At 41.9% G+C, this 13,175-nt stretch overlaps 1 protein-coding gene across 4 annotated transcripts in view; it reads right to left on the bottom strand.

Annotated features, from left to right (window-relative positions):
* fanca (FA complementation group A) overlaps positions 1-13,175 on the bottom strand; it is a 28,753-nt gene extending 15,578 nt beyond the window's left edge. For 3 of the 4 annotated variants that reach the window (XM_080876322.1, XM_080876325.1, XM_080876323.1), the window contains exons 1-20: positions 12,964-13,175; positions 12,626-12,738; positions 12,258-12,354; positions 11,183-11,337; positions 10,598-10,693; positions 7,778-7,851; positions 7,505-7,614; positions 7,113-7,223; positions 6,850-6,913; positions 6,348-6,460; positions 5,526-5,602; positions 4,728-4,869; positions 4,382-4,515; positions 4,124-4,234; positions 3,029-3,124; positions 2,822-2,881; positions 2,476-2,564; positions 2,005-2,065; positions 1,853-1,902; positions 1,640-1,710 (exon numbers count right to left, since the gene is read on the bottom strand). In XM_080876322.1, coding sequence (XP_080732448.1) covers positions 1,640-1,710; positions 1,853-1,902; positions 2,005-2,065; positions 2,476-2,564; positions 2,822-2,881; positions 3,029-3,124; positions 4,124-4,234; positions 4,382-4,515; positions 4,728-4,869; positions 5,526-5,602; positions 6,348-6,460; positions 6,850-6,913; positions 7,113-7,223; positions 7,505-7,614; positions 7,778-7,851; positions 10,598-10,693; positions 11,183-11,337; positions 12,258-12,354; positions 12,626-12,738; positions 12,964-13,024 — 1,885 coding nt within the window. In that variant the 5' untranslated portion in view covers positions 13,025-13,175. The remainder of the gene's footprint in view (positions 1-1,639; positions 1,711-1,852; positions 1,903-2,004; positions 2,066-2,475; positions 2,565-2,821; positions 2,882-3,028; positions 3,125-4,123; positions 4,235-4,381; positions 4,516-4,727; positions 4,870-5,525; positions 5,603-6,347; positions 6,461-6,849; positions 6,914-7,112; positions 7,224-7,504; positions 7,615-7,777; positions 7,852-10,597; positions 10,694-11,182; positions 11,338-12,257; positions 12,355-12,625; positions 12,739-12,963) is intronic. The other variant, XM_080876324.1, reaches the window with a different exon arrangement.

Raw genomic sequence — 13,175 nt, 5'->3', positions numbered from 1 at the left:
ACAGCAGCTCAACTAACAGAGTCTCTGCAAAATTATACCCACGCGTAGACTGAAAAACACAAATCTGTCAAAAGGTGACAGAATTTATCGCACCGGTTTTCACTCATCATAGAGTGAAACCTCATCTTACATCTAATCTGACTTTCCCCACATAAACTCATCACACTGAGACATCAGTGAGTCAGTGTGATGAGTGCAGTGCTGAATGATCATGTGCGATGACACGCCTCTCTGATGCAGCACTTCTCAGATCATGAGTGCTTTGCTTCCTTCAGGAGGCTGCAGGGATAAAATCGACTCAACACAGAGGTGTACATGCACACCCAAACCCTTCAGGGTCTGGAGACGAAAGCTGATGAAGCAGCGTTTAAAACGTGCATTCTCCGAATGCCCAGCAGAGGGAGACTACACTTGCTGTCATGAAAGTATGTTTTCATTGATGTTATTGATTTTTTTATTATATTGTAGTCAAATAAAAGATAAGTCACCATATCTTGTAACTTATGCTTGACCATTCGTTACAGGTTGGGGATTATTTTTTTAAAGTCAGAGGCAACAAAGTTTCCACAAGACTAGCCCAGCTGTTTGTCTTCATGCTTAAATTGGGAAATGAAGAAAGTCTCCAGCGTCTGTCTCTGGTTTGGACGTGCAGATCAGCAACCCTGCCGTTCTGTCTGAGCCAGCACACCAATAGCAAGTAGAGCTATAGCAGGCAGAATGCACTGCATTAATCCAATTTACCTGTAGTTGTTGCTGATATATCTCCACTTATAAACTCTAATCACTGATCACTTCCCTTGAAAGACATTACCAGTCATTCTGTGCTCTCTTACTTTCTACTAAGAAGTACATCTGTTGAATGTCTCTCTGTCTGCTAAACCAAATAGAATTCCAAATTATATCTATTATGCACTATTTTTATCTTACAGAGGTGCTTTGCTGCTTCAGGGACAGGGTGACCTGTCGGAGAAACTTGGATTCTGGCTTCTGACAGAAATCCCAAAAGGAGAACATCAAGTTATCGGATTGTCAAATAGAGTTGGAAATCTAGTGCCAGAACAAGGATAAATCCATGTCTGAATGACTTTAAAGGAAACATTTTAGACTGTCAAAGAGCTCAGACATGCATCCCAGTGAGATGCTGAGGCAGGACCTCCAACGTACAAGTATTTCAAAGATCACTGGGTCAAACTTCCACCACAGCAATGTTAAGAAAAGGTGGCATTATTAACCATTTAGGTCAATGGGGGAGATCACTTTCTTATACTGGTGATTTGATAACATGACAAACATTTTAGACACAAAATAATCAACACATAAAAAGTGCATAAAAAGAAAGCAATTCTCCTTTTTTTTGGTTTGTGAAGATGTTTGACCTCTCATCTTTCAAACTGTTGCAGCATGTATGTATGCTGTATGATCTGAGCACTCAAGACCACCATGACCTGACAATATGAACTTTGTTGTGTTTAATCAGGGTTTGTTTTAACTTTCAATTTTGAGATGCACACAGAACAGAAGAAATCAGGAGGCCTTGAATACTTTTTCACTGCACTGTGCTAATAATCAAACAAATAATGTCCATCTTTAAAATAAATAATAATAAATAATGTCAGCGGTCCTTTAAAAGAATACCCACTATTCTGTTGTCTCTGCTTCTGGCAGGACTCCATGTAGGATGAATACTGTGCAGCAGGGATCTTATCAGCTCTAAACACACACAAAAAGTAACAAATAATCATATTGTGGTGATGATGATCAATGTTATCACTTAAAACAACTAGAAACTTAATTAAAGAAGAAACTCTGGGAACAACCTGCTGACATTTTCATCTCTCTGATAGAAACTCACTTTTTCAACGCTTCGATGAAACTCATTCGAGCATCGACTTTCACAGGAAGCTGCAAATAAATGACAGTTCATGCATGTCATGCAACAAAAACACAACCTCACACATGAGAATGCACAGAAGAATATCGGGAGGGATAACAGGAAGCGCTTACCACTCTCGGAGTGAGCAGCGCGGGAAGGAACCGAGTCAGGAAATACGGCCTCCGGAAAATACTGTGAGAAGACCAGAGAGGACTTTCAAATAACATGTATTTTATATTTAAAACAGATTATGAGAAAAGGGCCTCCTGAGCACTGACAGGCTGACTGGTTGGTTGCTTCATGTATATTAAAAATACATGTAAAATTGAGTTATACCATTCAGATCTTCTCAAGAAAATATCACAAAGTAATCCAGATCATTCTGTGAAGTCTGTTCTCATACTTTTGTATTTTCTATCCCTTTAATGTCTTGTGTCACTTTCAGACCATTAAAGTCTCTTCGTGGTTGTCCTGCTTTCGAATAACACCTTTCTGTAGCTGCTAAATTCTTTTAAAGAAAACACCTTAAAGCTCTCTTAAGCCGAGGGTTGGGGGCCCTGGCTCCTCAGCCCTGTGTCTGGTATAAATGTGCTGTAGTTTACCTGGCCTCCATGACTGTGGCAGAGATTCTGCCTGTGCTCTCAAACAGAGACACAGCTTTGTCCACATCCTGGGCAGCCTGACACTGAGGCTGCAGACACACAAACATTGGACTATTAGTCTTATGTCAACCCAGGACTCAGCGATCCCTAATTACACCCGTGTCCACACAAAGTTTTGTGTTGCTTGTTACTTAAGACGTAGAAGATAGTTTGGGTTCTGATGCCAGTTTGCGGGTTGCAGAATAGAATAACAGAGCATAGAAAACAGAAGGAGGGCACAGCATGGAATAGAATATGTATCAAAAATTAAAATTATAATAGAATATCCACTGTGTGTCACTGTTACCTGCACCGATGTACCTGCAGCCGAAACATCCTCATATAAACCCATGTCCTCCACTGACTCCTGCACACACACACACACCATGATATTTAATTCATGTGTGCTACACTATTAACCACAATCCACTCACAGTGTTGTTTTTATTGTATTATATGGAAAAATCAAAGTAACACGGTGATAACGACCTTCTTCTTTCCCTTTTCTTCTTACCTTGAGGTCAGCCAGTCTGGTCTTAGCCAGTGAGACGTACTCCATCAGCAGGCTGCGGTGTTTCACAGGCACATATGGAGGGTGGAGGATGTGAACCTAGCAGGGGAAAATGACAGTGAGGTGTCAGAGCTGGGCTATTCCTCTCAGTTTCTAGCGTTTTCTTATAGTGTACGCTCTCCAGGAAATGCCATAATTCTGCTAGCATTTGTTCCCAGCAGACATGTAGTTATGAATATATAAAAGTATTCATGGGCGATCCATTTTTCATAGCAGATATGTTACAAAAAGTAGAAAATAGCAGCTGAAAATGATCATTAACAAGCAAAACAAGCAAGCAGCATGAGAGCTCAGGAGAGCGGCTGTTGACAGCAACGAGCAGGCAACACAGAAAACCTCCTGGAGCGATTAGCATCCCCAGAACCAGAGGGGACTTTCACGTGGAAATGGAAATGCTTTGTCGAGAGGTTTAAATAAGTAAAACTTAAGACTTTTTTAATATTTAAGATATTTAAGTGGTTATTCTTTAGTAGTCATAAATATTCTATAAATGTTTTGACATATTGTTTTTTAATCGGATTTTTTAAACTAGTGTATTTCTACAAATGGCAAATAAAAGCTTTTATCTTCTGTACATGAAGTTTTCATATCACCGTGTCCATTGAATTTAATGTTTCAACTTCAATAATTCCTCAAAATATGTGGTCGGACCTGCTTCTGCTTAACCTTGAGTAGAATTGAAGTCTTAAATCTAAGAATTAATACATTTGCCGTGTGTAAACAAATGATGAATAATCTTATTTTCCATAAGCAAAACATTGCTGCATTAATGCACTCCGATAAGCATTAAGATTTCAGTGCAACAGCGACTGAAGTAGCTTCAGGTTTAACAAACACTGCAGCTACAGCGCTCAGGATTCAGACAAGTCAAGTGAGTTGAAAAGACTGAGAAGATGCACTCACAGTAACAAAACCAGCAACATTAGTGCTACTGCAAATCAAAGCAGTCTGCACTAGCAAAACAAATAAGGGAATATAAGCATATTAATACCCTGTGCATTCCTACTAAGTGTAAACTCAGAGACGCGTGGATGTCACCTTGAGGTACTGTGGAGGTTCAAAAGGCACGAGGTCAGAGAGGAACTTCAGCAGGAACACCAGCGACTTCTTACTGCTTGCATGATAGCTACTGCCACCACCGAACGACATCTGGAAAGGTAGAAAAAGATTCTGCTGGTATTAAAAATATTCAAATAAAAGGTATAAAGCTCTCAGTGTTTCAGTCTATGGCAGAAAAGGTAATTCCCAAAACTATTAATAAACTAGAAACTATTAATGGATGTTAAAAGGCGAAACCTTGAACCAGTCGCTGTACGAGGGGAAGATGCTGGGTCCTTCCAGTCCACCCTGTCGAGCCAATAAGAAGGCGGTTATGAGGTTCTCAAGGTCATAACCTTCGAATGCAGAGTTCAGCAGTCTGGACAGCAGCTCTATCGGAGACACAGAACAGGACAGATATCACTGTGCTCCTCTCTCTCTGAAATACTAGTTTACTGCTACAGAAACTCGAGTTTATTTCAATATCACTACGCTGGTTTGGAATAAAGGTTGTGCATGATTTTTCTTTAAATTTGGTTTTTCTTTTTCCTTTCACACATAAGACTTCCACCTGTCTGTGCTGATAGACCATCAGCACGCCTACCTTTGAGGCTGGGCTGGGCACATTGGTAGTACACCAGCAGGGTAGAGAGGAAGCACAGGACATGTTTCCAGTTGACTTCATGGGTTTCCAAAACCTGCTGCAGGTGACGCAGCAGCTGCTCCACGCTGAAGACCACAGCCAGCTGTTAGAGGAACAAAACAGCACAGAACAGTTACTCAGCAGTCCCTGCTGACCACTGATTTGTAAACTGTGGGTCTTTTCAGCTTTTTAGTGAAAGCGTTAATCCTGAAGAGGAAACCACTGATGTTGGTAGATAAGCGCTTGTGAGCTGGCAAAATGTGAAAGAGACAATATCATACAAATGAAGGTCTCAAAGTTAAAAGCAACTTAATACCTAAAAGTCATAGTGAAACCAGCATCCTGCCGCACCTTTATAATTGATCATATTGCAGTGCAAAGCTTTGTTTTAACTTGTGATGAGGAGATCGATCTGAAGAAAGTGCGCTTAAAGGGAGAAGGAAAGGAGCTAAAACTTGACTTCTAACAATCAAATCAGTAGTTTCTTTACTCCGCCTCCTCACTTAAAAACCAAATGTGGCTGATCGTTCTCGGTTGTTCCCCCAACCTCGGGAATAGTTTACAGTCTCACATAAAGTTGACAAAAAGTTCAAAAGTATTTCCACCTATTTTTAGTTAAGAAATTAATAATAAGAAATTCACATTTAGCTTCAATTCAGACACAGAAAGAAAACAGATATAATACAGAACATGTTTTCTTCTTCTTAATCTTAATTACATGTGACAAACTGACAAACCCAGTTACAGTTACACATTTACCTGACGGAAGAGAGAAGTCAGCAAGCGGCTGGCTTTTGCAAAGGTCCACTCATTCTGCAGGGTGATTGCATCTGACACTGAGAACATATCAGTTATGTCATTTCTGCAGCATAAAAATGACTTTTAAAGATTTATTTACACCACATCAAATATCGCTGGACCTACAAGTGATTTGAGTTACTTAGACCTTAATTTGATGCTTTTTGTGATGTTTCCTAAAAGAGTTTTTATTAAACTTATTGTGCAATATTTATACCACATGGAGAGTTAAATAATTCTTGCAAAGACAGATGTGTTATAGATGTTTGCAGATCTGTCATGTCTGAAGCAGCCAGGGATTGAACCATCAATCTTCCAGTGAGTAGATGACCTGCTCCAGGTAACCAGGCTTGATCCTGCTTAGCTTCCAAAATCAGACGAGATCGGGCGCGCTCAGGGTGGTGTGACCTTTAAATAGTCATTGATCATTTATAGCTAAATAATATAAACTGGTAGCTAAATGGGTATTGATTAACCCATTAAAGTTTTGGAAACTTGATGATTTAATCACCTTCCTTAGTACTATTGATGACAGTTTAAACGTCACCTGCACAAAAGGCATCAACAGACAAAAACACAGATTTTTACATTGTGATCAAATCTCAGTAACGATTTTTTTACTGCGTACTGTAGATCAAGAAAATCTTTCTGAAACTGAACTCTCAGTTCCCTCTTAAAGGTCTTGCCAGATGAATAGAGGTGGATAGGTTCCAGCTAATCTTCAACATTAAAAAAAAAACTAAAGCCTCAGTCTGTTTGAAAGGGCCTGTGACAAGTCTTTACCTTTCAGTCGGGGCTTGTAGGTGAGAGTCTGCGTGAGGGAGTGTTTGAAGAAACGCTGAAGGCAGTCGGCTGACACTGAAACTCCACACAGTGAGGCATCAAAAATCTGAATCCTGCAGAAGACACCGAGCGAGAAATTACACACTGCATGTAACAGCAAGACTAAAACTGGTGTCAGGCACCATGGTTTCAATAAAGTTTATATAAATCAAGCTCAGCATTTGACATCCAGAAGATCACCATTTCTCCTGCATATAAAAAAATGAGCCGAAACCTAGAGGTTATGTTAGTGTGACTATTTGTAGGTAAGTATAAATCCCTTTGCCCGCTCTCCTGCCTTTGATTCCTGAGTTTTGTAGGAAAATCTAAAATTTAGTTTTCTTCTCTGATCTTGCAGTGACATATATATAAACGCAGGTCTCCTTTCTCAGACAGAGACCTCAACAGTGCTGTCTGATTGCAGGAAAGGTAAATAAGAAATAAATTTTTAAAAACCCAGAACCAAAGCTCAGCTCCTGCTTCAGCAGACTCCAGCATCAGACTCTCGTCCACAATATCGAGAACCCCTGAAAGACGACAGAAAGCAATAAAAAGTGTGGCTAAAAATAAAGAAAAGAAAGTACTACCTTTACACCAAGACAACAATTAACAATCGAAGAAGTCAAAAAAGATGTTTTCCGCATGCAGAAGTGTGAATCAAAGTGCTTTAGTTAATATTTTATCGACACAGGACAGGCTAAGTGGGACAAGGACACGCAGACTCACAGAAGAGCAGGTCGTCTAGAATCGAGCAGCAGAGCAGGGAGAGCCTTCTGTCTGCAGCCGCCGGATCGCGCCTCAGCTCAAAGCCTGCTCCCACTAAGACGCCAACCACACCTGAAACAGGAGATGTCCCTAGTGCTCTCATTTCATGCATATAGCTCTGGCTGTGAGCAAAGAAGCCCCACCCACCTGCTGTTCAAACCTTTTGTTTATGAGGGGCTGCCAATCAGAACATTTTATTTCAGACAGTGGATGAACTGAGGGGCTGCACGAATGCCATGTAAGGAAAAGCTAATAACTGACAGGACCAAAGACCAAATCTCTAAAACCTGAAGCAGCATTAAGAACTGAACGATTTCTTGAGTGAAAGCTACAAACATATGAGCGTCTCCTACTTGACAACACTTTCTGCTGAAGCTGTTTGGTCTCCTCTTCTTCCTGTGGAGGCCTCCATCCACACAGGAGCCTCAACTGGGACACCAGCCATGATCTCACCTCTTCATCACTAAACAAAGGTAAAAAACAAAACAATGACTGTGTGTGAGGAGTGGGGGTATTTAATCTGTCAGAACAGCCCAGATCATAAATAATCAGACAGTTACACCCTGTTTTGATCTTCATCTCTGTGAGACTGCGCAGAAAGAAAATCATTAACTGATATTTCTTACCTCTCTAAAATGTACTTCAGATTGAGGATGTTGTAAGAGTGAAGATAGTAGACCATCTCCAGTTTGGGTAGCCTCTGAAAAACCCCAACAAATTCTTTATTTTAGCAACGTTCACCAAGTGAAAGACTTTTTTTTACAAAAAACAAGAGCACAGTTTCAATCTTTATTAAATATAATTCAGTCCTGAGTGTAGAAATATTAATGGAAACCAGGAAGGTTATCATGAACTACATCATCTCGCTTTTGCAGCTGTGTGCAACACCTAGAAGGTTACAGACAGAGCTTCTCCACAGAGGCCTCTCCACCAAGTTTCATGTAACTCTCCAACTTGTTTTTTAACTTTCTGATACAGAGATACAGCTAAATAAACTACTGTGGCTTGGACCCAGAAAGCAGAAAGGGATGGATCCAAATATTGATTCTTTTTTTGAGTCCAACAGAAAGTTGGTTAATATTCCACCAGCAACGCTGGGCAAAGTCTAGAAAAGCAAAATAAATTAAACATATGAGGACGGTTGTTCTGTGTCAAAGTCAAAGTTTCGTTTCTCTTTTCTCACTATCTCACTGCTTCATTCAAACTACACTCACCCGACTCTTTTTCAGGTTCACCTTGGTCGTATCGGGTTAGACCCCCTTTGTCTCTCAGAACTTCTTTAATTCTTTGTGCCACAAATTCAACAATGTGCTGGAAACATTTCTCAGACATTTTAATTTTATTCTCCCATTCCAACACATCCCAAAGGTGCTCTAATGGAGATCCGGTGACTCTGGAAGCGATTTGAGTACAGTGAAGTCATTGACATGTTTAAAAAACCAGTTTGAGATCATTTGAGCTTTGTGACATGGTGTGTTGTCCTGCTGGAAGCAGCCGTCAGAAGATGGGTACACCGTGGTTATAAAGGGATGGACAAGTTCAACTACAAGACACAGGTAAGCTGTGGTGTTTTTAAATGATGCCCAGTTGGTCCTAAGGGGTCCAAAGTGTGACTGACTGACTGACTGCATAGATGGCAGCAACTCTCCGCTCAAAAAGAAGTCATATGACTTTATCAAGCTGCAGAGTCCCTTGATCACACAACCTGTCCAGGGATTGTGAGTATGTGGTTTCAAAGAGCTACACCTATCTTCTCAATGGGTGATACAGCTGCTTATTTAGTCAAAGGAGCTTGCAAAGAAAAGCGTCTGGACTTCTTTAAGTTGCTTTGATGTAGTCTCTCTCTTCACTTGCATACCCACCACGGAGGCCGTGGAGACTGTCAGAAAACGACTACAAGAAGACAGCTCCTTGGAGGACAGGACCAACTTCACACCCGATCAGATCTGCACACTGTTAGACCTCTGCCTCACCACTACATATTTCAAGTACAACGAAGGCTTTTACAGACAAAAGCATGGCTGTGCCATGGGCTCCCCCGTGTCACCTATTGTAGCCAACCTTTACATGGAGGAAGTGGAAAGGAAGGCTCTTGGCTCTTTCAAAGGAAGAGTACCCAGCCACTGGTACAGATATGTGGACGACACCTGGGTCAAAATCAAGACACAAAAAGTGGAATCCTTCACTGCGCACATTAACGCTGTGGATAAAAACATCAAGTTCACCAGGGAAGACACAAAGGACAACTGTTTGCCTTTCCTGGACTGCGCTGTGCACATTGAAGAGAACGGCAACCTCAACATCGAAGTTTACCGGAAGCCCACACACACGGACCAGTACCTCCTCTTTGACTCCCATCACCCTTTGGAACACAAACTTGGAGTAATCAGGACCCTACACCATCGGGCAGAACATGTTCCCTCTAAGCCTGAAGGAAAAAAGAAGGAACACACACATGTAAAGGAAGCACTCAAAACGTGCGGCTATCCTAAATGGGCGTTCTTAAAGTCAGCAAAGAGGCACAGAAAAGAAGATCAGACACCAGCGAGGGAGGATAAGAAGGACAGACGCAACAACATTGTCATCCCCTATGTAGCCGGTGTATCAGAGAAACTCAGGAGAGTTTTCTCCAAGCATGACATCCCGGTGTACTTCAGACCCAGCAACACACACAGACAGAAACTGGTTCACCCGAAAGACAAAACGCCAAAACACAAACTTAACAATGTGGTGTTTGTTGTACAGTGCAGCAAGGAATGCCCAGACCTCTACATTGGAGAGACCAAACAGCCACTTCACAAGCGCATGGCACAACACAGAAGAGCCACCTCCACAGGACAAGACTCAGCAGTCCATCTGCATCTTAAGGATAAAGGACACTCTTTCGAGGATGCCAATGTTCACATTTTGGACAGAGATGACAGATGGTTTGAAAGAGGAGTGAAAGAAGCCATCTATGTCCACTGTGAGCGACCATCTTTGAACAGAGGCGGTGGTTTACGACACCAACTCTCTGCCATCTATAATCCAGTTTTGAGATCCCTTCCCAGACGCCTTAACGCCCACTCACATCCTGGGCCATCTGACCTCAGGAATTCGCATGATAAGGTGGGGCCAGGTTTCACAATGAGCTCACCCGAAACTCTGGCTGATTGGGACCCACGCCCAGTTTTCCACCTTGGCTCAGGCGATTAGAGGATCATCAGGGGGTCCTTTTGTCCCTCTGTGGGGGGTCACTCCCACTAGGTTTATATCTGGGACTCTCCACCATTTGACCTTAGAACTGAAGAAGCTTCTCAGATGAGAGGTGAAACGTCTTCAAGCAACTTAAAGAAGTCCAGACGCTTTTCTTTGCAAGCTCCTTTGACTACGATGACCTGGATGACTGAGAACCTTCACAGACAGCTGCTTATTTACAGTATACAAGCTCCTGTGTGTACACACACCTGATCTCTCATGTACTCCTGCCAAAGCAGTTTGGGGCAGATGGCTCCTTGTGACAGCAATTCTCTGCTGGATTCCAACAGAACACACAGCTGGACCTGGAAGGAGGACCGGAACGGACTTAATTCGGGGAAAAAGGGATAGCTGGACTGGGCGTGATAAAGAGAAATTTCAAAATTTAAAACAAGAAGGAACAGACTGTTGCTTCTTTAGCCAGAAAGTTCCAGACATCATATACAACAATATTTGTCTTTTTTGTTGCTTGTTTTTGAGCAAACCGTGGAGATCACCATGTAGATATGAAAGTTTGGCAGCTATTAACAGATGAATCCACCACTGCAACAGATGCTTCCCCACCATAATCACATTAGATCAGGGGTGTCAAACTCCATTCCTTGAGGGCCAGCCTCGTGCTTGTTTTTGAGATATCCCTGCCCTACCTGCTGCTGATTACCTGGATCAGGTGTGCTTTGCCAATAAGAAGCTACAAGGGCAGGTTAGTTGGAAAACAAGCAGGACAGCGGCCCTCAAGGCCTGGAGTTCGACACCTGTGCATTAGATGGTCAGATGCTCTGGCAGTTACTCACTCTCTGAGAGGAAGTGAGCATCTCTCTCTTTGTCTCCTCTTCCTCCCTTTCGCTGGTTTCCTCTGTGATCTCCTTCAGTCTCTCCAACACCGTCTTCACCGACAGCACTGCCACTGGGACACCCAGCTGCACAGCTTGACGCCTCAGCTCACTCGCTATCCACACAGTGGAACACAAAACATTAACTTTATGCCACAATTACGTTGGTTTTAGGTGGCACTCAAATTCCACAAGTCACATTAAGGGATATGAAAGCACAAAACAAAAAAGAGACATCTGAAGAAGACAACAACATTTCTGATATTTTTTCACACAACTGAAGGACCACAGATTCCATTCATAATAATCACTTTCATGCAAAAGCATTTTGGCATTTTTGCCCTTCCGTGGAATAGAGGTATAGAATAGCCCTTTATAGTCATTGTACATGTACAAAGAAATTTTGGGTGCGTCACATCACTTCATGTGTTTGCGCAAATGTTTCAAGACAGATTCACTGGTAACTGCAGCAATGAGCTTATTTCAGCCATTGAATCCCATCATTGATGAGAGCTGTGCACTACAGTACAGTATAATCAAGAAAAATTCAGATGTTTTGCTTTCAGCAGACACAAACATAACTGATTAAAGTGACAATAGTTGTATTAGAGCAATAAAAACACTTTACCTAGTAAGGTGTCACGAGGGGTCACCCCAGCAGGAAAATGCATGTTTGATTTGTCAGTTTTTTACACTGAACTGACGCAACCCCAGAGGGGATTTATGCCTCCAGCTGGAATCAAACCAGCATCCTTCAGCTTGCCAAGACAATATATTAAGCACTACAACCTGGGATCACCTGTAATACCTGGAGTCAGTGAATAAGACCTCTTCATTATGTTTATGCTGTTGGTGCTCACCGGAGAACTTTTAAATGAATTATCTGACTGGTATTATGGCTTATTGTCGTGTACAGGCCATCCAAAAAGGTTAGTGCTTCAGTTTTGGAGAGTGAAATTGTAGAAAGCAGCAGCTTTCCACACATTTAACAAAAGCGGCGTACAGCTCAGAGAGCATTTCAGAGTGCTCGTCTCACCCAGCAGTGACCCAGTGATGGTGGATAAGAGACCTTCGGACGCCACTTGATTCTTCTCTCCATCCTGATGAGAGGACAGGTTGCATGTCTCAGATTGCTACAAAAAGTGTGAAAAAACATATATGTGATATTTGCGAAATAGTGCAGAGTGATACTGCTTCTTTTTTTTTTTATCTCTAAAAGCATTTCATGCACTTCCTGCAATCATTCTGTGCTTGTGTTTCCAAGTTGAAGGTTATCGTTTCTCTTTTAAACTCCTGACAGTCGTGACATTGTGCGTTGTTACATGTTCAGTCTACAGAATGGCCTAAATAAAATCTTAATGAAATGACTCAGTGTAGGCGCTTAGCTTCTCTCCCCTCACTCACCCCGACCTCTCTGAACAGGCTGCAGATGTTCTGCTGCTGCTCCAACAGCTGGATCGCTGCCTCCTGCAGCCTCTGGGCATCTGTCAGCTTAGGCCTCTTCAGCTCACGACCAGCTAGGAAGACAACAATAAAATAATAATAATAATAATACTGCACGAAAGGCTTGTTTCAAAACGTTTCAGGCAAGTTTTGTTTTTTGTTTTGTGTATTTTATGTTCAATATAGGTATTTGTTGTGCCTGAAAATGAATAAATAAATGAAATGAATGAATGAAATGAATGAACGTTTTTATTATCTTCGTGTTCAGTGTTGACGGTGGGTGCAGCTGTCAAACTCACCGAGGAGGCTCGACAGAGTCCTTTTCTGAGACACCGACTCACACGTAGCACTCAGAGACATTTCACTCTCACTGTCCGCTCACAAAACGCCTTCACAGAACCTTCACTCAGTAATAGCGGGCAAAATAAATCGTCTTAAATCGCATTTTTTAGCTTTTACAGTAGGCAAAATCTCTGTTTTGGTTCAAGCTTTCCTCCATGTTTCACGCGCC

This window comes from Rhamphochromis sp. 'chilingali' (genome assembly GCF_963969265.1).
Source record: "Rhamphochromis sp. 'chilingali' genome assembly, chromosome: 2".
Classification (NCBI taxonomy): Eukaryota; Metazoa; Chordata; class Actinopteri; order Cichliformes; family Cichlidae; genus Rhamphochromis; species Rhamphochromis sp. 'chilingali'.
This window is presented reverse-complemented; position numbering and strand designations above follow the sequence as displayed.